The sequence below is a fragment of the Carcharhinus amblyrhynchos genome, chromosome 24, assembly GCF_965287045.1.
Source record: "Carcharhinus amblyrhynchos chromosome 24, sCarAmb.v2.hapA, whole genome shotgun sequence".
Taxonomy (NCBI): Eukaryota; Metazoa; Chordata; class Chondrichthyes; order Carcharhiniformes; family Carcharhinidae; genus Carcharhinus; species Carcharhinus amblyrhynchos.
In genome coordinates, this window is record NC_137347.1 from 41,122,119 (window position 1) to 41,148,285 (window position 26,167).

At 43.4% G+C, this 26,167-nt stretch overlaps 1 protein-coding gene across 1 annotated transcript in view; it reads right to left on the reverse strand.

Moving 5' to 3' along the window:
- The window catches only part of LOC145357724 (polycomb protein SCMH1-like), a 172,008-nt gene that overhangs the window by 95,264 nt on the left and 50,577 nt on the right, over positions 1-26,167 (reverse strand). The window contains exons 5-6 of the mRNA XM_080211148.1: positions 16,233-16,303; positions 845-1,079 (exon numbers count right to left, since the gene is read on the reverse strand). Coding sequence (XP_080067274.1) covers positions 845-1,079; positions 16,233-16,303 — 306 coding nt within the window. The remainder of the gene's footprint in view (positions 1-844; positions 1,080-16,232; positions 16,304-26,167) is intronic.

Consider the following 26,167-nt stretch of genomic DNA (forward strand, 5'->3'; position numbering starts at 1 on the left):
AGGTCTATTGGGGAACAGCAACCAGAGTCATAAGCGATTTCCTGATTTGGAGGAATCCTCTGCAAAGATTCCCAGTGGAGTCTGAGGTCAAATCAACAAGGCCTGAAAAATTTTGCCCAACATAAAACTGGACATTCTTATAATAATACAGTTAAAACCGCTTGTATGAGATTACCACAAGTCAAAAGCCAACATGGACACAAATCAGAACTGTCTCAACAGGGGTAATTTCACCTTAACAATAGGGAAGTCATCATGACCCAGAACCAGAACCCAAACCTCTTACGTATTGAACAGAGAGTCTCATAGGTACTGGATGGTATTGTTGTCGGTACAGGATCAATGGGCTGAATAGCCTCCTCCTGCACTGGAAGGGTTCTGTGCATTTATGATTGACAGCAGGTTCTGGGATTGGTGACTATTTATGGGGATAACTCAGGAGGTGAACTTCCAAAGCCCCAGAGTAGAATTTGCCTTCAGCAGTGAAGAACCCAAGCTCTGGGGAATGACCTCCCTAAAGTTTCTCTTCTCATCTCCACACCCCCCAACCCCACATCTCCTCCCTCCCCCCAAAAGTCTCTCTTTCCCTCTCCCAAAGCCATTCTTCCACTCCCCCAAAAGCCCCCCCAAAACCTCCCCAAAGTCTCTCCTCCCTCCCAAAACGTCTCCTCCTCCCCAAAAGCCAAACCTTCCCCTCCCTTTCCTTCCTAAAGCCTCCTTAACATCTCTCCTCACTCCCCCCAAAGCCTCCCACCCCCTCCCCACAAAGCCCTGCCTCCCCAAGCCTCCCTCCCCTCAATCCTGCCCAAGGTTTCTCCTCACCGCTCCCCCCATGACCTCTCACCTAGAGGGGGCTGCAGCATTCCCGCATTCTTTTCGCAATTTCCAATTGGTTGGATTTCAGCCGAATCCACCAGCCGCCAGAAATCGTTCTTGTTGTCGCTGCCATCGAGACGCAGTCGGAGCCGGGCGCCCGTTATTCCAACAACCGTGGCGATGCAGGTGGAGGTGACATTCCGCGGATCCTGAGCTTCCAGCTTCATCCCGATCTTGAACTCGTTCACAGGCGGAGTAAAGGACTGAGGGCGATAGGAGAGAAGTGAAAATAGTTTTTACATAAAGATTGAATGTTCCATCCCAGAACATTGACACGTCAAACCAACCATTCTCTTTCACTGGCTTAAGATAAGCAAACAATTAAAGGAGTTTCATTTATTTGTCACAAGTAGGCTTACGTTCACGCTGCAATGAAATTAATGTGGAAGTCACCACGCTCCGGCGCCTGTTTGGGTACACTGAGGGAGAAGTTAGCATGGCCAGCGCACTTAAGCAGCACGTCTTTTGGATTGTGGAAGGAAACCCACGCAGACATGGGAAGAACGTGCAGACATCCCACAGACAGTGACCCAAGCCGGGTTCGAACGCAGGCCCCTGGCACTATGAGGCAGCAGTGTTGCCACCATGATGAGAATCAGCAAGTTCAGCCTCCCTGTACTTAGTTTTCTCTCCCAGTTACTTTTGGACAAGGATGGGGGCAGTTAGCTATCTTCTCTTTCATGTAAATGATGGACACCGAAACAAAGAACACGAGATAAGGTTGGCACCCGAATATCGGCCAAATGCAAAAGACTGAATGAATCAACGTGACACATTTCCACTCACTGCACCTGACTATACATTTTCAAGGAGGCTCCAAAAGTATGTTTTCATTGGTATTGGGTTACATCCTTTACACAACACCAAAATAAGCCATTCGCCCCCAACTAGACTCTGCTGGCTTTTACAATCTCCTCTCATTTCATTGACCTCCTTACCAACTCACACTGTGGCGGAATTTTCCCATCCCGCCTACCACGGGGATCATAGATGGCAGGACATGGAGCATGCTGAGGTCTGTTGACCTTGGTGAGATTATCCGGCTTGGGGTGGGGGGACGTTAGTGGTGGTGGCTGGGGGGTGAGCGTGGCTGGAAAATCCCGGCCCTGCGCCTTTCTTTTCCCTTTTCCCCCACGGACTCAAAACATTTCATGTTGAAAGCAGCTGCTCTCCTCAACCTCTTCCTGTGCTGGTGTGTTCCATATTCTAAACATTCCCTCAGCAACAACATTTATAAATCTATTTTGCAGTGCTTTGAAGTCCTTTTTTATAGTATTATACCAGAACCTTGCAGCGAATATAAGTGTCATGAAGTTGACAGAAGCAGTTTCACGGAGATAAACACAAGAAACTTCAAAAGCTTTGATGTGCCCACTCTCAATGTTCCATTGCTCAATCTGTAGGATACATTAGGAAGGCCCTTGGGACCCAGTCGCCTGCCGCAGATTTTAGCGATATGTTTTGTTTATGCTGCAGGTTAAAAATTAATTAGGTACAGTTAATTAATTAGTCAAAGAGGTACAAACATGGCTTAATGCAGCACCACATCCTAGAGTGGTTCAATCCCAGATTGGAGTGTTAATGAGGGAGGATGGTCACTGAGTGCAAATTGTGAAACTTCTAATGTTTTTTTTGATAAAAACACTTCCAGTGATTAAACAACGACCGCCCTGTGCAAAATGAGGTTCGCATTGCATGAATATCGCAATATATAGAGCTATAAAAGCAAGCAGCCGTTGATTTAAATGTCAGATTGAACAGGACGAGATTTTCACTGCATCACAAACCTGTTCCACACACCTTAAATCACAGTGTGACCCAGCGCAGATTACTCCCATCCATCTGCCTGTGTGTTCATCACAATGATGGAAATCCGAAGGTCAGTGAAATGTCTGTACCACTAGAGTGAGGCTGCTTGAAATGGTTTACGTGTTGGAGCTATCAGAACAGGGACAATTCTGCATTCTTCAATATTCAATCTACTAGCGTGTCGGCAATACCCAGGTCAATGTTAGTACTGGTGCCAAGTCTTCCACGCATAACAATTAATTTACATTCGGGTATAGAATTTAAAAAAAAACTTATTACGGAAGGAAACCTGGCAAAACACTGGATTGCTGATGGTGGAAAGAAATGCAGAAATTAACTCCAAAAGTCACCTTGAAGCTCAGAACTAAAGAACACTGATGCACTTTCTACCTAGTTTACAGTATGGTGGGCGGAAAAAAATGTTGAAAGTTTATTTGTTCATCACAAGTAGGCTTGCATTAACACTGCAATGAAGTTACTGTGAAAATCCCCTACTCACCACACTCCAGCACCTGTTCGGGTACACTGAGGGAGAATTTAGCATGGTCAATGCACCTAACCAGCACGTCTTTCCAACTGTGGAAGGAATCCAGAGCACCCAGAGGAAACCCACGCAGATATGGGGAGAACGTGCAGACTCCGCACACACAGTGACCCAAGCTGGGAATTGAACCCGGTTCCCTGGCACTGTGAGGCAACACTGCTAACCACTGTGCCACCCCACACACAAACTTGTGCAACGGGTTTTAAAAGGAGCGGTGTGACACAAGAACCTTATAGTAAGAGAGTCATTAAATTTGAAATTCTAATTCTGAATAATGGTGAATAAATAAACAACTGGAAGGAGGAGTGTTTTTCACCACATTGTCATGGTCAAGATGAATATTGTGAGGGCGAGACATTCACACTAACACACATGTGGGTCGCTCTGCAGGAAGGTGGACCTCACCACCATGGCTGGTCACTGTACTTGACCTGTAATATGAACACTGGTGAAGCTTCGATGTGGTGGACAAATTAAATGAGGAAATATCCCACACACAACGGGGACTCTTCCCCTCAGAGCCACTGGCTGAGGTGGGAAACCCTCAGGCAGCTCCACATCTGCACAGTTAAGTATTCTCTCCAGATTCACTGGCACTCTGCGCAAAGGGGAGTCTGAAGGCATGGTTTTCACCATCACTCTGGCAGGGTGAGTCTTTGATGCCCGCTCCCGAGGGATTGGATTACCATTTTTAAAGAGCATCTTATTCTGTGGTTAAAAAAATAAACTCCTTCCAGTCCCCCCTCCATCCCAATCCTTGCACATGGAGAACCCACAAACAAGCTCTGAGCGTCGCCCACAAACATCAGGACATCTGCCACTCCGAATACACTGAAGTGCTCCCCTCACCCTCCCCTCCACAGGCACTGGGCCCCCACATTCCTCCTTCAGTCCACAAGCATCCAGGCATGTCCCACACCCTCGCCCCACAAAAGGGGACGCCCTCCACGTCAGCCCTGCCAAGTTGGCATTGCCAGGGGTGGGTCCGGGCACGTACCCTCTCCTCCTGGGGCTAAAATGCCTCAGTGCCCCTGGCATGTTCCTCTTGACTGCTTCAAGTTTTTAAAAAGCTGCTGTTAAGCTTGCTGACATTGGTGAGATATGGATTTTCAGTGAAGGGGCAGCATATTGCGCCCCCCCCAACCCCACAACAATCAAATATACTAAGGACAATGTGTGTAAGCAGCGGTTAAATTGGTTTTCTTTGTTATTCTTTAGAAATCCAATTCATGCTGGGGTTATTTTCTCTGGGAGAGGGAAGACCCGGTGGAGGTCTTTAATTTTTTTTATTCACTCATGGGACATGGGCCTATTTCCATGCTGTAAATCTCTATGACTCTATGACATAGGCATCACTGGCTGGCCATCCCTAGTTGCCCCCTGGGGGGTAGTTGAGAATGAACAACATTGCTGTGGTTCTGGAGTCACATGTAGGCCAGACCAGGCAAGGACGGCAGATTTCCTTCCCTGAAGGACATTAGTGAACCAGATGGGTTTTTCCGACAGTGGTTTCATGGTCATCAGTAGGTTCTTAATTCCGGATTTTTTTTTATTGAATTCAAATTCCATCATCTGCCATGGCAGGATTCGAACCCGGGTCCCCAGAACATTAGCTGAGTTTCTTGATTAATAGTCTAGTGATAATAACACTAGACCATCATCTCCTCTGTAAATTATCAAGAGATTCTCTAGGGTGGGTGCGGATAAACTCTTTCCACTTACGCATGAGTCCAAAATAATGATTAACTTTTAGTTTATTTTATTAGTGTAATTAACACTGTAAACAAGGCTTACATTAACACTGCAATGAAGTTACTGTGAAAATCCACTAATCGCCACACACTCCAATGCCTGTTCGGGTACACTGAGGGAAAATTTAGCATGACCAATGCACCTGACCAGCAAGTCTTTCTAACTGTGGGAGAAAACCAGAGCACCTGGAGGAAACCCATGCAGGCACGGGAGAATGTGCAGACTCAGCACAGGCTGTGAGGAATTGAATCTGGGTCTCTGGCGCTGTGAGGCAGCAATGCTATCCACTGTATTATTGGGCCGCCCATTAAGTATTAGAAAACGAGCAATGACTGAAAACAAATCAGTCGGAATTTCTTCACAGAGTGGCGGGAATGTGAAATTGAAGGGGTGCGTACATGAGGAAGAAGCAAATGGAGGGGTAGGGAGGCAGATAGGAAAGGTAGTGAGAGTTAGACGTAGCTCATCTGGCATCTAAACTCCAGTTGGCCCAAATGGCCTTGTGCATGCGGTGAATTTTAAATGACCGTGCACAGAATCAGCATCAGCAACTTGGGACTCTGCCAAAGGCTTTATCTTTATGTACTATATTCATCAATCCACATTTTCTTAATTTAGCTCATATTTTATTCATTTTCTTCTTTGTTTCTGGATTCTAAAGACACAATCGCACAAGGAATCTTAGCTTGCTGCCATCTCTGTCCAGAGCAGAGTTAATAATTCTGCCGATGACAGTTTGAGCATCACAAGCTCTTTTGCAAATGGTATTTCGAAAATAAAAAAAAAGGTGCCTTCTTTTTGCAACCATTGCCAAGCCGCAGCGAGTGCTTTGAAGAGTAAGGGAGGGAGTGAGAGTTGTTTAATCCTTCCATAGGCAGGTTTTCAGACAGGGCCAAGTGTGTAGGTCAGGCTGGAGATCTGCCCACAGGATCCCAATTCACGTTATTACCACTGCTGCTCATCCAACTTGTTTTGTTTGAGAGGCAGGGAGTGAACAGGGGAAAGAAAATTTTACAAAGAGATGTTTTTGTTCAGCGCTCAGCTCACTGAGGGGAGAGCTTTGCCTAACTGATCTGAAATATGACAATCAAATAAAATCAAAGAGCTACTCCCTCTCACCACGCGTCTTTTAAAAAAATTAAAGACTGTGAAAAGTCAACGACCGGCATCGCTGGAAATAAGCAAATTACTAAATATTCCTGGCAAGTCTGAAGATGTCCTTGCTTATGTTATTCTGACGATTTGCAACACATTTTTGGCCCCCGCAGCAACTGTCGCACTTTAAGAAAGAAGAGCAAGGCTTTACACAGAGGGTTAAATGGGCGACAGATTTACAGGCAGGGAAACACTCAACACTCTGAGGACACTCTCCCCACAGGCTCCCTCCCCCTTTTGACGAAAAAGTTTGGCCACTGCCGCACAAACAAAATAAAGACAACTTTGTCTACCATTGTTGAAGTTCCTAATGGCCATTTACTCTTCAGTTCCCTCAGTCAGAATGAGCATCCAGGTACAATTAGCTGAGATTTCGGAAAACACTAAGGCTGCGATTCACCCATCCTGCTGCTCTGTTGTTTTAGCGCGCCTGCTGAGGAAATTGGGGGGGGCACGATGCGCAGCACTCGCACGAGAGTTCACGTCTCGCTAGCATCGCCCAGTGCCAGATTTCCCGTGCAGTCTGTTATACGCTGGAAATCAGTGGGACGAACATTTAAATTATACTTTTTAATATCATGTAAGTGCTAGCCCACTGATTTGCAACGATATTCACACTGTTCGCCTCTGCAGTGCACAGAGTGTGGGAGATTCTAGTCTGAACATCCACTGAAAAAAAGCCAGTGTGAATCACTCCGATTTTCATGCAAATTCTACACCTAGAATATTTTGGGAGGAATTCCGGCCTAAATTCCCATTCGGATGAAAAAATACAGCCATCAAATTATGGGAGAATTGAACTTTGTTTTTAAGCACAAAGAACAGCTTTGAATGTCCAAATGGGGACATTTATTCAGGTTGAAGCTGAACGGACTGGCTTGAAAAGAAACCTGGAATCTCTGCGCTTTCGACTAAACTGGACATCAAAGTCAGACTGTTAAATCAGTTTTCTTCCATTTAGTTCTGACTTCATGTTGCAAAGACACTTGTTAATGAGAAACGACAGACGGCATTCATTATCACGCTAGTGTCGATAGTTATTTTTACCAACAAGACACCTTCAGAAACCAAGTGGTAATCATTATTAGTAAAGGAGCAGGTACAATTTTGTCTTTTAAAAAGCATTTGGACAGTTATGTGGGTAAGATGGGTATAGGGGGATATGGGCCAAACCTGGCAATTGGAATGAGCTTAGTGGTTTAAAAAAAGCACAGCATGGACAACTTGGGCTGAAGGGCGCGGTAATCCTCATAGAAATCACAGAAACCCTATAGTACAGAAGAAGGCCATTTGGCCCATCAAGTCTGCACGACCACAATCCCATCTAGGCCAAATTCCCATATCCCTACATATTTTACCCACTAATCCCTCTAACCTACACATCTCAGGACACTAAGGACAATTTAACATGGCCAATCAACCTAACCCGCACATCTTTGGACTGTGGGATGAAACTGGAGCACCTGGAGGAGACCCATGCAAACATGAGGAGAACGTGCAACTCCACATAGACAGTGACCCAAGCCGGGAATCAAACCCAGATCCCCGGAGCTGTGAAGCAGCAGTGCTAACCACTGTGCTACCGTGCTGCCCTCTATGATAGGACTTTGCATTTTGGTAAAAGTGACAATGTGAGCTGAGGGAGGGAGTTGGCGTTAAGAGGAATGCATTTCTAGAAACAACTGATGTAATAAAATGAACACTGTAATGTAGGATGCCAAATGGTGATAAACTCCCCGAATGACTGTGGAATAGGACTGGGGAAGTGTACACAATTCAAACCCAAGCCTTGGGGGTTTAAAGGCTTGTTTGAAGAGTGTGGTTGAGCTTTGGGTATAGAAGCATGCTGGAGGAGGAGGAAGAGCAGACAGTAAAATATATTTCTTTCTAACAGAAAATACACACTCAACTTGCCCTCTGGTGACACAGGAATCTGTAATGAATGGGGAAGACTCTTAGCCAATTTCATTGCACAGATAATCTCAGATAAAATGATGGAACAAATCCAAATAGAAATGAATCTGAAGCTTTCTGGGATTGACTTGATTTGAATGTATCTGCTTTGGTATTGCATTCAGTTTGAGGTTCATCCCAAATGCAGGAAGGTTATCACTGCAATTGTGTACCAAGGTTTCAAGCAGCAGAATGGAAATCCATACATCTTTATAGAACGCACCATGTTTAAACTCAGAGGCTCAGGCTCCCAAGCAAGGTCCCACCATCTGCTCAGTTGTGTTAGGGTAAGGATACACCAAGCAATGGTTAGACATTTCTTCATGTGGAAGGAAGTGGACTGAGGCCAACTCTGATACATCGAAACCAGAAGCAGGGGTAGGCCATTCGGCCCTTCGAGCCTACTCTACCCTTCAACTTTGTTTCTTCAGAAAGAACTCTTCAAAATACAACAAAACTTACTCTTACTTATAAATCAAAGAAAGGGTTTAACAAAGAACCATCATTATTCCAAAGTTGAGGCCTTGCCCTGGGCCGCTCCAAACTTCCCACAATTCTACATAGTTCCATATTTGTAGCGAATCAGCTGGTCAGGTGATGATTACATCACTCTGTAATTGATTCCATGTTTTACTGGGTCAGCTGACCCTTGCACCTTGCTCCCATTGGTCACGTTACATCCAATCAAAGTTGTCACCATTACATTCTAACAATCTTAATCATGGCTGATCATTGAATTCAATATCCTGATTTCCCCCCTTCCTCCCATATCCCTTGATCCCTGTAGCCCCAAGAGCTCTCTCTAATTTCTTCTTGAAATCAGACAACATTTTGGCCTCAATAACTTTCTGTGGTAGTAAATTCCACACATTTGTCACCCTCTGGACAAAGAAATTTCTCCACACCTCAGTTCTAAAAGGTTTATCCCTTATCCTCAAACTATGACCCCTAGTTCTGGGCCCCCCCACCACTGGGAACATTCTTTCTGAATCTACCGTGTCTAACCCTGTTAGAATTTTGTAAGTTTCCATGAGAAACTTTCACTCTTCTAATCTCCAATGAATATAATCCTAACCGACTTAGTCTCTCCTCATATGACAGACCTGCCATCCCAGGAATCAGCCTGGTAAACTTTCGCTGTACTCCCTCTGTAGCAAGGACATCCTTCCTCAGATAAGGACACCAAAACTGCACACAATACTCCAGCCTCACCAAGTCCTATATAACTGCAGCAAAACAAATCCCTATACTCAAATCCTCTTGCTATGAAGGCCAACATATCATTTGCCTTTTTTACTGCCTCCTGTACCTGCGCGCTTACTTGCAGCAACTGATGCATGAGGACTCCAAGATCTTGCTCAATATCCACCTCTCTCAATTTACATCCATTCAAGTAATAATCTGTCTTCCTATTATTGCCACTAAAGTGGATAACCTCACATTTAAAAAAACATTACACTGCATCTGTCACGCAGATGCCCATACACTCAGCCTGCCCAAATCGCACTGAAGCACCTCTGCGTTCTCCTCACACCCCACCCTCCCACCCAACTTTGTATCATCTGCAAATGTGGAGATAATACATTCAAGTCCCCTCTTCCAAATCATTAATATATCATGTGAACAGTTGGGATCCTAGCACTAATCCCTGCTGCACTGACTGCCAGTCAGAAAAAGAACCATCAGAGGAACAGGGCTTGAGTAAGCTCAGCCCATGGCCCTGTGCAGTGTTGAGGTGCAAAATGCTACCAGTGGCTTCAGCATCCCTGGACTCCGAAAAAAGGAATCACCTCGGCTTCCCATCCTCACCACTGTTAAATGGCACCTGCTGTGCCTGTGTGTCTGCGTACGATGGTTTCAAGACAGGATTATGTCAGATGGATATGCATCATAATTGAAAAGTCACCCACACTCAAGATCACACGTTTTAAGATGATAAGTTTCCACTGAACGGCAGAGGTTAAATATTGTCAGTGGAGCACAGCTGGAGAAAACCCTCAAAAACCACAACTAAGGTGTCATTTTCTAAATATCTGTATGGAACACAGAGATCTGAGAGATTTGTAGTTTAGTGAGATAGCAACTTTTGCTCTGAACGGCTTGTAATAGTTATCCTGCTCAAAAGCCCGGACTGATATCAATTCTCAATGGAGCGAGAGCATTTTACTGGCAAGACTAAATCTAAAACCCTAAATGGAGAAATGCCAGTTTAAATAAAACCACTGAGCTGGCATGAGATTAAATTTAACCTGGACTCATTTTCCTCAATTTACCCAAGCACAATCCAGCTTGTTTGAACGAAATAACAAAAGCACATCTGTCTCTCCAGCCTCTATGCAGCCATCACAGAATCATAAAACCTCTGTAGTGCGGAAGGAGGCCATTCAGACCATCGAGTCCACACTCATGCTCCAAAAGAACAACTTAGCCAAGCCTACTCACTAACGGACAATTTAGCACGGCCAATCCATCTAACCTCCACATCTTTGGAGTGTGGGAGGAAACTGGAGCATCCAGAGAAAACCCATGCAGACATGGGGAGCATGTGCAAATTGCACACAGGCTATGGCTCGAGGCCAGAATTGAACCAGGGTCCCTGGCATTGTGCTACCATGCTGCCCAACTGCAACAATTGCTACACAGCTCATCCTACCTGAATACTGGAACTCAATGTATATATAAAGTGGTACAACTATAGCTCACTGCACAGCAAATCTGCATGGCAAGTAGATTCCAACATTGTTAGGGTAGATAACCAGTAAGCCAACTCAAATTATACCACAACCATTACTGTATCCTGTAAACTACAAATGTGACAATACATTATATCCAGAGAATACATATTTTAAAATTCTAATTTCAAACATATTTTCAACATTCTTTATCACACAACTTTGTAAGGCAACAAGATACAGAAAAATTACAAATGGTAATGACAATTATGAGTGATCAAAACTAGCCTAGTGGCTAGACTGTTAATCCAGAAACTCAGCTAATGTTCTGGGGACCTGGGTTCGAATCCCACCACAGCAGATGGTGGAATTTAAATTCAATAAAATAAATCTGGAATTAACAATCTTTGATGATCATGAATCCATTGCCGATTGTCAGAAAAACCCATTGGTTCACCTTTAGGGAAGGAAATCTGCCGTCCTTATCTGGTCTGGCCTACATGTGACTCCAGAGCTACAGCAACATGGTGGATTCTCAACTGTCCTCTGAACAAGGGATGGACAATGAATGCTGGCCTGCCAGCAATGGCCATTTCCCACAACGTATATTAAAAAAAAGTCAGATGAAATGTTATATCTCATATTAACAATCGTTGCAACTAGATATTCCCATAGAGTATATGTATGATTATATCTATTTTACCCAAGAGTAGCCAAGTGCCCAAAACATTTACAAAACATGATGTGAAGCAGAGGGCAATTTCATATTATCAAAGGTTATTAACCAGAGAAGGCCATGCATTTGTGTATTTGAAATCTTTGATTGGGTGTTGACTATAACACAGTCGCACCAGCATCCACTGACAAAATTCTATAAATGCGATGCCACCTTTAGCCCAGAGGGTTTATTTTGGAAATATTAATTTGCAACATTTCCCAATGTTTCAGGATGTGCAAACAGATTGCCAAAGCACAGAAGTGTGGTTTCATAAGCATCTCATTTCTGAAAGAAGTTTCTCTAATATCGCTTCAGAAGTAATTCAAGCAAAGATGAGCTACTCAGTAATGAGTGGACGATTGAAAGAACAGTCAAAGGAAAAGGGGAAATATGTTAATTTTCTTTGTCCTGAAAACAGCGCCAAAATGCAGCAAAATATATACTACCTTTTTTTAGAAAAGGTAGTATCTTCATGTTTTCAGTCCATCTCAACATCTCTTTAATCAATTACCAGTGGCTTGTTTTGGGGTGGCACAGTGGTTGGCACCACTGCCTCACAGTGCCAGTGACCTGTGTTCAATTCCGAGCTTGGGTGACCGTCTGTGGGAGTTTGCATGTTCTCCCCATGTCTGCTTGGGTTTCCTCCAGGTGCTCCAGTTTCCTCCCCCATTCCAAAAATGTGTAGGTTAGGTTGATTGCCCCCAGGTAGCTTGTCCATGGCAAATGCATAGAGTATGGGTTTAGGCCCTGGATGGCATCATTGTCAGTACAAGCTCAATGGGCTGAATGGCCTCCTTCTGCACTGTAGAGATTTTATGATTCTAACACAACAAAACGTAGCCAGTCACAGTTGTTACTTTGCGATGTAATGCACAACTGTGTATTAATCTCAATTAAAATCCATACAGTGCAGAGGGAGGTCATTCAGCCTATCGAGCCAGCATCGACAAAAACCCACACAGATCCTATTCCTATAATCCAACCTATTTACCCTGCTAATTGCCCAACACTGAGGGTCAATTTATCTTGGCCAATCAACTTAATCCACTCATCTCCGAGCAGTGGGAGGAAACTGGAGCACCTGGAAGAAATCCACACAGACCTCGGGAGAACGTGCAAACTCCACACAGTCACCCAAGGGTGGAATTGAACCCAGGTCCCGGGCGCTGTGAGGCAGCAGTGCTAACCACTTTTGTTATGGTGCCGTCTGCAAAATTACATAGCACAATCTCAAATCCTAGCTGACCATGCAGACTGGCTTAAGAAAAATACTTCTGGAATTAAAAAAAGGTTCTGGGTTATATCAACATGGACAAAATTGAAATTACTGCACTCAAAGTACTGAAGGGACGCAGGACAATGTTGAGAGATTATCTCAGGGCCTTTCAGATTTCTGATTTTCTAGCCAGTCATAAGGTTTGCACGGAACCAACATAGTTCCGTTTCATGATGGTTTGACTAGATTTGTCTCAAGTCAATTCCTTCTGAAAGTTTTAACAAGGTAGTGAGTCAGCCCTGTCAAGTCCAACCATAGTTCCAGATTCCTTTCATCACACGTACAAGAGTTAGCGGGAAGTAAAGCAGGATGTTCACACATTCATTTAATTTCAGATCCACAATGATAAAGACACTGTCACCAGAGATTATTAATATCGAATAAATATTTTTGTTCTTTTAAGAAGCATCTCCACTGATCAATTTAGGACCAGCTTAATTGAAAGCAAATGTGCACAATGGTTAACACTGCTGCCTTCCAGCACCAGAGACCCGGGTTCAATTCCAGCCTTGGGTGACAGTGTGGTGTTCTCCTTGTGTCACTGTGGATTTCTCCTGGATACTCCAGTTTCCTCCCACAGTCCAAAGATGTGCAGCTTAGGTGGAATGGCCATGATAGGTTGCCCTCAGTGTCCCAAAATGTGCAAGTTAGGTGGACTGGCCATGATCCATGCATGGGGTTATGGGGTTGGGTTCGGGATTGGGTCAAGTAGAGTTCTCTTTCAAAGTGTCAGTGCAGACTTGATGAACTGAATGGTTTCTTCTGCACTGTAGAGATTCTCTGGATCTATGATGACTAAGATTGTAACTGTTTGGGATTCGAACATCATGAATTATCCCAAGATGTTTTACAGGAACATTATCAGGCAAAGTACTGAGCTACAGAAGGAAATGTTAGGGTAGATGATGAAAAGCGTGGCCAAGGATTTTAGATTTTGAGTGTCTCAAGAGAGAAAAGACAAATAGACTGAAAAGTTTAGGTCGAGAATTCCAGGGCTTAGATAGTTGAAGTTGGAAGATGTCAGTGCTAGGAGGCAAATTGAGAAGAGCAATAATCACCAGACTTGCCGGTGAGGAAGGGATTTGAATTGATACCATGTTTGACTCCTGCACTATGCTGAATTAGCCCATTTCGAACAGCCAGGATGGAGCAAATAAACCAGATAAGTGAGAGCTTCCTGCTTCTACCAATGGGTCCCTGAAAGAGCAAAGTGTCTGATGGGCAGAATTGGGCTTGGTAGTGTTGTGGTTAAATAATTTGTCAATAATCCACACCCATCTTCACCCGTAAAGAATAGCAAGACATTAGAGAACCCACAACAGCCATATCCCAGCATGAGTCACTGCATTCAGGAAGGGAAAAGAACGGGATAAACTCAGATGTCAGTTCTGATATAATAATCTCATTGCCAACTCATTCGGCCCGGAACAGGTTCAAGGGGCTGAATGGCCTACTTCTGTACCTTACATCATCCCCGCAATCTCAACAGACCTGGTGTGCTACTGAATCCTTCTGCGTCATTTTTAAACTATTCAAGGCCTGTATTTTCAGACAGGATTGCAGACAAGTTCCCCATTTAAGAAACAAATTAAAATCCTTTGAACATTAACCCAGAAAATCAACTGGCTACTTTCACAGAATGAAATTACCCTGTCAGTGCAGGACTGCTTTTCTGAAAATTTTAGTCTCTAAGAAGTAGATGATAAGGTTTGTCACAGTTAGTCCAAAAATGGTATTTTGATTTCCCTCGAGATGTCTTTTTGGCTTGACGTAGGAATTTGCAACTGGCTCGACTCCAACTAACAAGGAAACAATATTCCGAATAGAATTCACAACAGGTTGGGTGAATGGATTAAGTTATACAGCGAAAAATAAATCCTTAATTATTATATACTGGACCAGTACAAGCACACATGTAAATCAGACTGTAAAACAATCATAAATTCACTAATAAGGTTGTGTAGATAGTATGAAACAAATACTCCAGAGAAATTTGAATGATGTATAAATTGCAAATGCAAAGCTGAAGGCTTTACAGCTTCCAACATTTAACAACCATTTATTTCTTACAGTTCCCTGACCTATACAGTCCACATTTCCTGTTATTATTTCCAATGCCAATCTTACCTCTCTTCAACTAATTTCCACTCTCAATTAAGCTCCTCATTCATTTCATTTACTCATTTGTAGTTGATGGGTTTCATTGCAAATTAACATATGTTTCCCATCCCTAAGTGCCTTCAAGAAGGTCGTGGCGAGCCGCCTTTTTGAACCGCTGCAGTCCGCGTGGTGTAGAAACACCCACAGTGCTGTAAGGAATGGAGTTTTGAGATTGTGACCCAGCAACAGTGAAGCAATGGTGCTGTAGTTCCCGGATGGAATGTTGTGTGGCTTGGAAGGGAATTTGCAAGTGCTGGCGACCCCACGTGTCTGCTGCCTTCCTCTTTTTAAGTGGCAGAGGTCAGACGTTTGGAAAGCGCCATTGAAGAAGTTCTGGCCGGTTACTGCAATGCAACTTGTAGATGGTATATACTGCTCCACTGTGCCCAAGAATGAATATTTAAGTTGGTGGATAGAGTGGCAATCAAGTGAGCTGCTTTGTCCTGGAGAGCTTCGAACTGGAGTGTTATTGGACTCATCCTGGCAAGTAAGGAGTATTCCATTGTACTCCTGACTTGCGCTCTGCAGATGGTGAAGAAAATTTGGGGAGACAGTGGTGATAACTCACCACAGAATTCCCAGATTCCAACCTGTTCTTGTGGCACAGTGTTTGCATATCCAATCTAGTTAACTTTCTGGTCAATGAAAACACTCAGAGAAATTAATGGCTGGGATTTGGTGATTCCAAACCAATTGAAGTCAAGGGTCGTTGGCACAAATGTTACTTGCTATTTACCAACCAAGCCCGAATGCTGAGCCAGTCTTATTGCAGGCAGATATGGACTTATTCAGAATCTGAGGAGTTGCTAATGGTGCTGAACATTGTGCAACAATCAGCGAACATCCCAATTTCTGCTCTTATGATGGCGGGAAGGCCATTGCTAAGCAGCTGAAGATGATGAAGCTCAGCGCTACCTTGAAGAACTCTTGTCATGATATCCTGGGGAAATGATTGACCTCCAAATCTTTATTCCAACCAATGATATTCTAGGTTATCCCCATTGACTTCAGTTTCACATTAATTTCTCATTAATGCCCAAAATCTTTCGCCAAATTGTGAACTATTATGAATCATAGGAAGGAACACAAGTTAAATTCGAAAAACGAACAGACACTGTTCTGACAATTATTGAATAGCACATCATCGCCTTGTAGAGATATCTCTGATCATCAGATAGATATCACTTCACTCATTTTCATAATTAACATCACATATTATTAGAGGTAACATACGCTAATATCCTTATGAATACCGCAACCAACCTCAACTCTATACAAATTATCACAGCACTAAAATGAAATAAAAGCCTATTTCACCTGCTTAAAGCAATGGGGAGGGGCAGCAACAGCACCTGTCTCCTTAAGGTATTTGTCCCAACTGAAATGACCTGAAAGCAGAAATAAAATGGTGAGTAAATTAAATTCATTAACAAAAAAAAAAGAAAGAAATGTGGGAAGGAAACATCATTTACTCTGTAAGTTCCTAAGTCTAATCACAAACCCGTAAATTCAGAAGAATACTTATTTTAAAGTTTATTTTATTAGTGTCACAAGTAGGCTTACGTTAACACTGCAATAAAGTTACTGTGAAAATCCCCTAGTCGCCACACTCCGGTGACTGTTCGGGTACACCGAGGGAGAATTTAGCATGATCAATACACCTAGAATCATTGAAAACTTCAATAGAGTCATAGAAACCACAGTGCAGAAGGAGGCCATTCGGCCCATTAAGCCTGCACCAACAACAATCCCACCCAGGTCTCATCCCCACTACCCCACACATTTATCCTGCTAATCCCCCTAACACTATGGTCAATTTAGCATGGCTAATCAACCTAACCAGCACTTCTTTGGACTGTGGGAGGAAACCAGAGCACACGGAGGAAACCCATGTAGATACGGAGAGAATGTGAAAACTCCACACAGATAGTCACCCTAGGCTGGAAGTGAACCCAGATCCCCGGCACTATGAGGTAGCAGTGCTAACCACTGAACCACCATGCCTCCCCACCTAACCAGCACGTCTTTCATACTGTGGGAGGAAACCCACACAGACACGGGGAGAATGTGCAGACTTTGCATAGATAGTGACCTAAGCCAGGAATCGAACCTGGGACCCTGACGCTGTGAGGCAGCAGTGCTAACCACTGTGCCATATTAAAGGTTGAAAACCACTTTGGAACATTTTAATCAGTTCCATTTGTTTTCATCGTCTCCTCTGAGCTCAAGTGTGCTCAGTGTTTCCATACACATAGAACCCAGACAGCCATGGAGGCAGAGAGCAAAACCTGCAGTATAACTGTACTGGCACCCAGCAAACCACTGCATGGATCTAAAGTCGATACAGGGGCTGAGATCACATTGGGCTGATTATGCTGATACATCACTTGCGCCTCAATAAGTTTGAGGAACACGGAGGGAGTGAGACACTTTGTTTTAAAAGAATTACAGAAAAGGCAAAGGGAGTTGGCACAGAGTCAACGAAATGCCCCAGCGTGGATTTTTTACAGGATATCCAAGATTCAAACATCCCAGTGTGCCTCAAACAAGCTTCCCATTCTGATGTTGGGTTGACTGACAGTACAGGCCGTGACACTACATTGCTTTAAGCTTGCTTTTGGCAATAACTTTTTACAAGTTTTACTAACAGTAAAATGTAGAACGGAGAGAGCTTGTCTGGCAGAAAGCTGGAAGTATTTTTATTGCATGCTAAATGACTTCTGGTTCAGAACATTGAGTGAAATTAGTGCCATAACTGTCCAATATCAAAACTGTAGCAAGGAACAAAATGCAATAAATGTTCTGCTTTTGCAAACTGTCTAAAATACACGTTGGAGTAAAACAAAATTTGCTCTATTTTGGTTGTGCCTAAGCAATGGAAAGAACTCTTATTTACAGTGTCTTTCTAGTAAAAACGTACTTAGAAACATCGAAAGTAGGAGCAAGAGTAGGCCGTTTGGCCCTTCGAGCCTGCTCCACCATTCAATATGATCATGGCTGCCTTTGCAGGAAAGTGGCATCGCCCAGACTGAAAACTACATTCATGAGAACTAATGTTTAAAATTTTGGGTAATTATCATCCAGGTGGTTTAGATTTCCAATTCTGTCACAACCCAACAGGCTGAAAGACTAGCTTGTGAACTTATTGCCACTGTTAGGTACATTCCTGATTTCAATTTCTCCCTCAACCCAAGATTTCAAGTTTTATAAAGGCAAAATACTTGCTGGAATCTGAAACAAAAACAGAAATTGCTGGAAAATCTCAGCAGGTCTGGCAGCATCTGTGGATAAAGAGTAGAGCCACCGTTTCGAGTTTGGACGACCCACAGATGCTGCCAGACCTGCTGAGATTTGCCAGCATTTTCTGTTTTGTGCTTCCAGTCTTATAAAAGCATCACATCACCAGACTGTATTTCAGGTTAGCACCTAATCTGAATATTAAATTGTTTGGGCATTAGGACAGGCCTGAGGTTGTTCCAGACGCCAAGGCCTGGAATTTAACATTCTCATTTCAGTGTTCAAATTCTTCTGTGGTGACAATGTTCCCCATCTCGATAACCTCCTCTGGATCTACAAACCTTGAGGAATCCAGGGAAATCCGACTCTGACCTTTGGGAAGCCCCCTAGTTTCTTTTCTCCAGCATTTTGTCCCTCAATTCTGGAATTTTCACTAAACCCCTCCATCTCACTTCCTCTGTGAGGATACCTGCTCAAACCTGCCTCGTTCACAAGGTGCTGGATTTTACGCAGCCCCATTGGCTGAAACTGAAAGTGGATGGGCATATAAAATCCACAGCTGGCTTTCCTGCTGTTCCTGTCAGAACATTGTATACAGGAGTTGGAATGTCTTGTTGAAGTTGTACAAGACATTGGTCAGGCCACACTTGGAATACTGTATGCGGTTCTGGTCACCCTATTATAGACAAAATACTATTAAACTAGAAAAAATGCAGACCAGATTTACCGGGATGCTACCGGTACGCTACCGGTACTTGATGGTTTGAGTTATAAGGAGAGGCTGGATAGACTGGGACTTTTTTTCCCTGGAGCGTAGAAGACTGAGGGGTGATCTTTTAGAGGTCTATAAAGTAATGAAGGGCATAGATCAGCTAGATAGTCAACTTCTTTTCCCCAAGGTAGGGGAGTCTAAAACTAGAGGGCATGGGTGTAAGGTGAGAGGGGAGGGATACAAAAGGGCCCAGAGGGGCAATTTTTTCACTCAGAGTGGTGAGTGTCTAGACCAAGCTACCAGAGGTAGTAGTAGAGGTGGGTACAATTTTGTCTTTTAAAAAGCATTTAGACAGTTACATGGGTAAGACGGGTACAGAGGGATATGGGCCAAATGTGGGCAATTGGGACTAGCTTAGCTGTACAAACTGGGCAGCATGGACAAGATGGGCCAAAGGGCCTGTTTCCATGCTGTAAACCTCGAATTGGTATTGTGCTCCAATCAAATTTATCTCCTATATGCATAAATATTTTCAGCATTTCATTCCAAGCTACCTTTAATTATTCAAAACCATCTCCCTGGCATAACAATCATATTAGAATCAGGAAGAATCTACATCCTACGCTCAGGAGTAGGACAATGCTCAATATCCTTGGAGAAAAACACCGACACATTTTCTCAGACGCGTGACATCTGGATCTACAGATGTTCACCCAGCATGGTATACAAATCATAAAATTCTTCAAGGGCTTGGCAAGGTCAATGCTGAGATGGCGTTTCCCCAAGCTAGACAGTCCAGAACCAGAGATCAAAGTCTCACAATAAGGGGTTAGTCTTTTAACACAAAATGAGGAGAAACTTCTTCCCTCAAAGTTGTGAACCTGTAGAATTCTCTCCATCAAGACAGCTTTGGATGTTCTGTTGATGATTACGATGAAACTCTGCTTTTAAAACATTTTATGTTAAATAGGACTGCTTTAAGATTCAGTGTTTATCTGAGAGGGAGTCAGTTTGTTTGGAGAGAATGCAGCACATACTGAGAAAGGAGGATAATCATTCATTTTAGAAAGGAATGTGTTACTTTGTAGAATTAACACACATCTGTTTACTTAAATTCTCCTGGGTTTTCAGATTACATTGACCAAGTCATGTGATATTAAGTTATTGGGAGGAACCAGGCCTGTATTCCAAAAAAAAGTTTCATTTTCATTTTTTTTTAAAAGAGTTGCTCGGGAAGGTTACTTAAAGATAGCAACCAATAGAAGCTTTTCCTTTGTCTACAAAATCTTTTTGGGAGCTCCAAAGTTGGTAACAATGGTTAAAGCAAGTATACCTGGATTTGCTAACTATTTATAAAGTGGGGTTTAAGTTTATGAGAGAAATATTGTTTAATTGGAACTGAACAGTAATAACTTAGAAATTAAGGTTTGTTTCTTTTCATGTTTAAAGATTGTTCAACGGTTAAGAATTAAACTATTTCATTTTGTTAGCGGTATATTTAAACTGTGTGATGAATAAAGCTCGTTTTGATGCAAGAAAAATATTGTCAGCTGAATCACTTGAGGACAAACATCCTTTCCTCACATTTCTGCCAAAGTAAAGAAAATTGTTGGGATCTAGTCTTGCTTCATAATAAACCTTGGAGTTTCTGATCTGGTACCCCGGCTATAATGGATAGATATTTTTGCCACCAAAAGGAATCAAAAAGAGGATAGGGAAGGGAAATATTGGTGATGTAGAAATTCATCCCACTGCCTTATTGAATGAGGAATAGGCTTGATAGGCCAAATAGTCTGCTTCTAACTTCAGCAGGTGACGGTCAAAAAACAACAGGAAATGTGTATTAAGATTCCAAACTGCTACTGGTGGCTTCAAGTTTTCTTTTGGAAGAATTGGCTACTTTGAGTTCTTGTTGCAGAAGTGATAGCAAAGTGTTACTTCATAATAAGCTTCCAAATTCCACGAAAGTTGGAACACTAACTGCATTTCCTAACTGCTGTGGAAGAGCAGATTTACAGCAAAGGCTGCAATGACAAGGTGCCAATTTAAATGTTTGCTTCCCAGTTTCATGCCAGTCGCTGCAAAGGTCAATGGAGGACTGTGCTGAATGGAAGGTCTTATTTCATCGGGGTTCATGTGGCATCCTGATCGCGTACAGTCCATTCTGTGACAAAACAGTTCACGTCGCTGGCAACTTCCTACCAGAAACATGAGCAGCTTGGAAAAGCATTCCTGGAAAAAGCACCAAGTGTGAAAGGCTCTAAAAATGGTCAAAATATTGATCCTATTCTTAATGCTCACACCATCTTCATGCAGACATATGAAACAGAAGCAGGAGTGGGCCATTCAGCCCGTCCACCATTCAAATGAGATCACAGAATCCTACAGAGCAGAAACAGGCCATTCGGCCCACTGAGTCTGCACTGACCACTATCCCACCCATAACCCCATGCATTTACGCTAGCTAGTCCCTCTGACACTAAGGGGCAATTTACCATGACCAATCCACCTAACCTGCACATCTGTGGAATGTGGGAGAAAACCAGAGCATCTTGAGGAAACCCATGCAGACATGGGAAGAATGTGCAAACCCCACACAGACAGTGACCCAAGTCACTGAATTGAACCTGGGTCCCTGGCGCTGTGACACAGCAGGGTTAACCACTATGCCACCCAGCTGATCAACTCCCTATTCCAAACCCCACACCAATAGCTTTTGACTCCCTTGTTAGTCCAATAACTATCTATCCATTGACACTGCCGCCATCACTCTCTGAGGAAAAGAGTTCCAAAGATTCATGACTCTCTAAGGAAAGATTTCTTCTCGTGTCTTATATGGAAGACTTCTTCATTTTTAAACTGTGTTGCCTCATTCTAGTCTCTCGCACAAGGAGAAACACCTAACCTGTGAAGACCCTTCAGGGTCATTAAGTTTCAATAAAATCAGCTTGCAATCTCCTGAACTCCAATAGAGAGCCAACCAACACCCTCAGGATGATGCATCAGAAATGAACCGCTTTATAAATGAGCTCCGAACTAAAACAAGAATTGCACAACAGGAATGTGACTTTCTGTCTCCCCAGAGTCGCAAAGACACATTGGGGGATTCCACTTGGAGGTTCCCAGGTAAGGGCTTACTCAGCAATTGTCGAGAAGAACCAATGTCCTCTGGACAACAGCGCGAACCACCCGACAAAGCAACTTAAATCACGAACATGGATGATTCTGCCAGATTTACACTAATAATTATTCTGAAGGAGTTGGAAGAAATAAAAACACTTCAAACTTCAGCATCTCTATCTTACAAGACCCAAACTGAGCCATAAGAACTCGGAAATTGGAGCAGGCCACTCAGCTCCTCGAGCCCTTCAATACGATCATGGCTGATCTGAAATTCCTCACATCCAATTTCCTGCCTTTTCCACGTTACCCTTGATTCCCTTACTGATTAAAAATCTATCTATCTCAGCCTTAAATCTACACATGGAGCTCCAAAAACTCTCAACTCTCAGAGTGGGTCAGGTATAGTAGATCCCCCCACACTGCCAACCCCCGCCCCCCCATCTCCCCTCAGTGTATTTCCAACACCTCCACCCCTTCCTTTATTGACTCCTCCCAATTCCTCAACCTCTAGTGCCATGGTAACCGGACTGTTAAACCCACCCCCCCATTCCGATTCCCTCTCCTCCTTACCCAATAACCCCTCCTTCCCTCAGACTCAATATTCCCCTCCTCTCCGATTCAACATTCCCTCCTCCCCTCCCTCCCTCCCTCCGACCCAACCCTTTCCCCCTATTCTGCAGCCCGGCCCTCTGCACCCCACCCGCTCCCCCCAACTACACCCCAATCTCCCTGCTCCCAAACCCCTTCCTCCCAGTTGACTCAGTTCCCCTCTCCCCCAGTCTGCCCCCTCAGATCCAAAATCTTCCCGGCAACTGACTCCAGTTTCTCCCGTTTTATGTGAAGATTTTGAAAAGGGTACCGAAGAGATTTAATGGAGTGGTTCCTGGAAGGAGGAACTGCAGTTACATGGAGAAATTGTAGAAACTGGGATTGCTGTGACGAGGTGTTTAAAATGATGAAGGCTTTAAAGCTAACTAAAGAGAAAGTGTTTCCAACGCCTGAAAGATCAAGGGCACAAATTTAAAGATGGCCGACGAAATAAATCAGAGAAGTCTTAAAAAAAAACAATTTTATAGAAACAAAAGCTTAGACTTTTGAATATACTGGCTAACAGTACAGCGTAATGAGAAATTTTCAGAAAACGAATTGGATAAATACTTGAAGGAGAGCAGGGACATGAAGAAAGAGAGAGGGAGTCAAACTTGCTGTTCCAAAGGACAGCCTGGATGGGCTGAATGGCCTCTTTGTGCTGCATTCTTCCAACCTGCTCTCTCCAAAAGATGGCTGCCAGAAATCCCCAATCATCCAAGCAAATTTCATGAATGCTCCTGATTTAGAGACACAAACCACAAATTCAATCACTTCATTCCCCTGTCCTGTAATCCAGCTCCCAACGGACATTCAAAACACAGCTTCTGGACATGTTCGAAATCTAGGCCATTGACATTTTGGGGCTGGGTGTGGAAGTAAAACTATTTTATCTGTATATGTGTGAAATTGGTTTGAAATTAAATGTAAAGTGAATTAAGGAAAGAAAAAGGGTGGCACGGTGGCGCAGTGGTTAGCACAGCTGCCTCTCAGTGCCAGGGTCCCAAGTTCAATTCCCGCCTCGGGTTACTGTCTGCGTGGAATCTGCACTGTGTCTATGGGGGCTTCCTCCAGGTGCTCTGGTTTCCTCCCACAGTCCAAAGTGCTGGGTTATCGTTGATATTTGCTTACAAAGTCAGTTACAGATTTCCAAAGATGTGTTGGCCATGTTAAATTGACTGTAGTAACAGGGGGATCAGCAGGGTAAATGAGGGTTACGGGAATAGGGCCTGTGTGGAATTGCGGTTGGTACAGACTTGATAGGTCAAATAGCCTCCTTCTGCACTGTAAGGATTCTATGATTGCTGTTTTACATTTTTCAGGCTCCCTCAAAGTGAACCATGAACTTGAATAAACCACCATTAAATTGCCATTGAATTCCTCACAGCTGCATAGTATTACTTGTGCCAAAGTTTTCCCAGCAACCACAGGGGCTGGTGGTAACTTGTAATTTTTACGCTTCATCGTAACCACATTCCTGATACACTAAAAACTTTGAACTGAATGGCAGCAACAAGCAGAAAGAGGCAGGTGAAATGGTTCCGAGGTGACTTTTTTTTTGGTTTTTCAGGATGTTGATGTGAAACAGAACGATAGCTCACACTCTGATTCTGTTCCTGAGCATATTTTGATTCAATTTGATTCATTATTGTCACATGTATTGGGATACAGCGGCCGGAACTCTACCACATGCTGCACTCTCCCGTTTCCTTCTCTATGAATGGTATGCTTTGTCTATATAGCGCGCAAGAAACAACACTTTTCACCGTATGTTAATACATGTGACAATAATAAATCAAATCAAATCAAAAACTTCACTCGTCACAGAATTGGCAGGGGGTGAGGGTCCGACAATGGAAATTTCTGTTGACCTCGGGCCTGAATTTCCAGTCTCGCCGGAGACCGTAATATCCCAGTCAATGAAAAATAACGTTTCTTGCGCACTATGCAGAAAAAGCGTACCATTCATAGAGTACATAGGGGGAGGAGGAAAGGAGAGGGTGCAGAATATAGTGTTGCAGTCACAGTTAGGTGTAGTTTTGATATATTGGGGACCCAAGAAGCCATGAAACAAAGTGGCCCAATCAGCTCACCGAGTTCCGTCTTTCCAATGGACATTTAGAAATTGGCAGAGTGTTGCACTCTGTCCAAATGCACAGTGTCCTTGAAATGAGGAATAAATATGTGCAAATGGTGACAACTGAGAAATTTCTGACTGGCACAATTGCAACAACCATCAATTCAACCCGGACAAACTTCATTGCATTAATTATACTTGCTCAGTCCGAACAGACTAGGCACCAAGACCTAATCAACTCATTCCTACACCAATCTCTGCAACATTCAGTTTCATTTCTTTTCTTGATGATTCATTCACAGGACATGGGCGCCGCTGACTGGCCAGCATTTAGTGCCCATCCCTAGTTATCCGAGGGCAGTTGAGAGTCAGCCACATTGCTGTGGAGTCACATGTAGACAAGACCAGGTAAGGACAGCAGATTTCCTTCCCTAAAAGGACATTAGTGAACCAGATGGGTTTTTCCAACAATCGACAATGGTTTCATGGTCATCAGTAAATTCTTAATTCCAGATATTTTTTATTGAATTTAAATTCCACCATCTGCCATGGCTGGATTCGAACCTGGGTCCTCAGAACATTAGCTGAGTTCCTAGGTTAATAATCTAACAATAATACCATCAGGCCATCATCTCCCCATATTAATAAACAGTTATCCTTCAATACATCCAAACTTTATTCCAAACAGCCAGCTCTTCACACTCAATTCTGCAGCTCATCATTCTCACCTCATACTTGCCAATTTTGTAACCACGATTTTTAGTTGTGAGGCCAGTTTCTCCCCACATTTCACGAGGCTAGACATTCTTCTTACCTTCCAGTATGAATCATAGCAAGTTTACAGCTCTGAATACAATGATTTTGGTCATGCTCCATGTGTGGGTTCTTTGGTAAAGCAAACCAAAACTAGTTTTCTATCGCCCTATCACCTAATTGTTGGCACGGTGGCACAGTGGTTAGCACTGCTGCCTCACGGCACCAAGAACTCAGCTTTGATTCCCAGCTTGGGTCTCTGTCTGTGCGGAGTCTGCACATTCTTCCCGTGTCTGTGTGGGTTTCCTCCGGGTGTTCTAGTTTCCTCCCACAATGCGAAAGACGTGCTGGTTAGTAGCACTGGCCATGGTAAATTCTCCCTCAGTGTATCTGACCAGGGGATTTTCACAATAACTTTTTTCCAGTGTTAATGTAAGCCTACTTGTGACACTAATAAATAAATGAACTTTAATCATGTTCTGTTTTAAGCATTTTTCAAGTCTACCCTCAGCGCTTTAACACTGACACTCGGAACTATCCACATATTTTCCTGAACCCTCTTTAGTAAATAAGGAAATCATTTCACAGCCTCAATGTGCCAATGAATTAGGTTTCAAATGTAGTCAATGCTCTAACATGGGAAACATCACTTATCAATGCGTGTAAGCACTGTCCCAGAAACAGAACGCGATAATGATCACAAAATCTATTACCCAGGACACTGGGGAGAACTCCTCTGCTGTTCTTCAAGTACTGCCACAG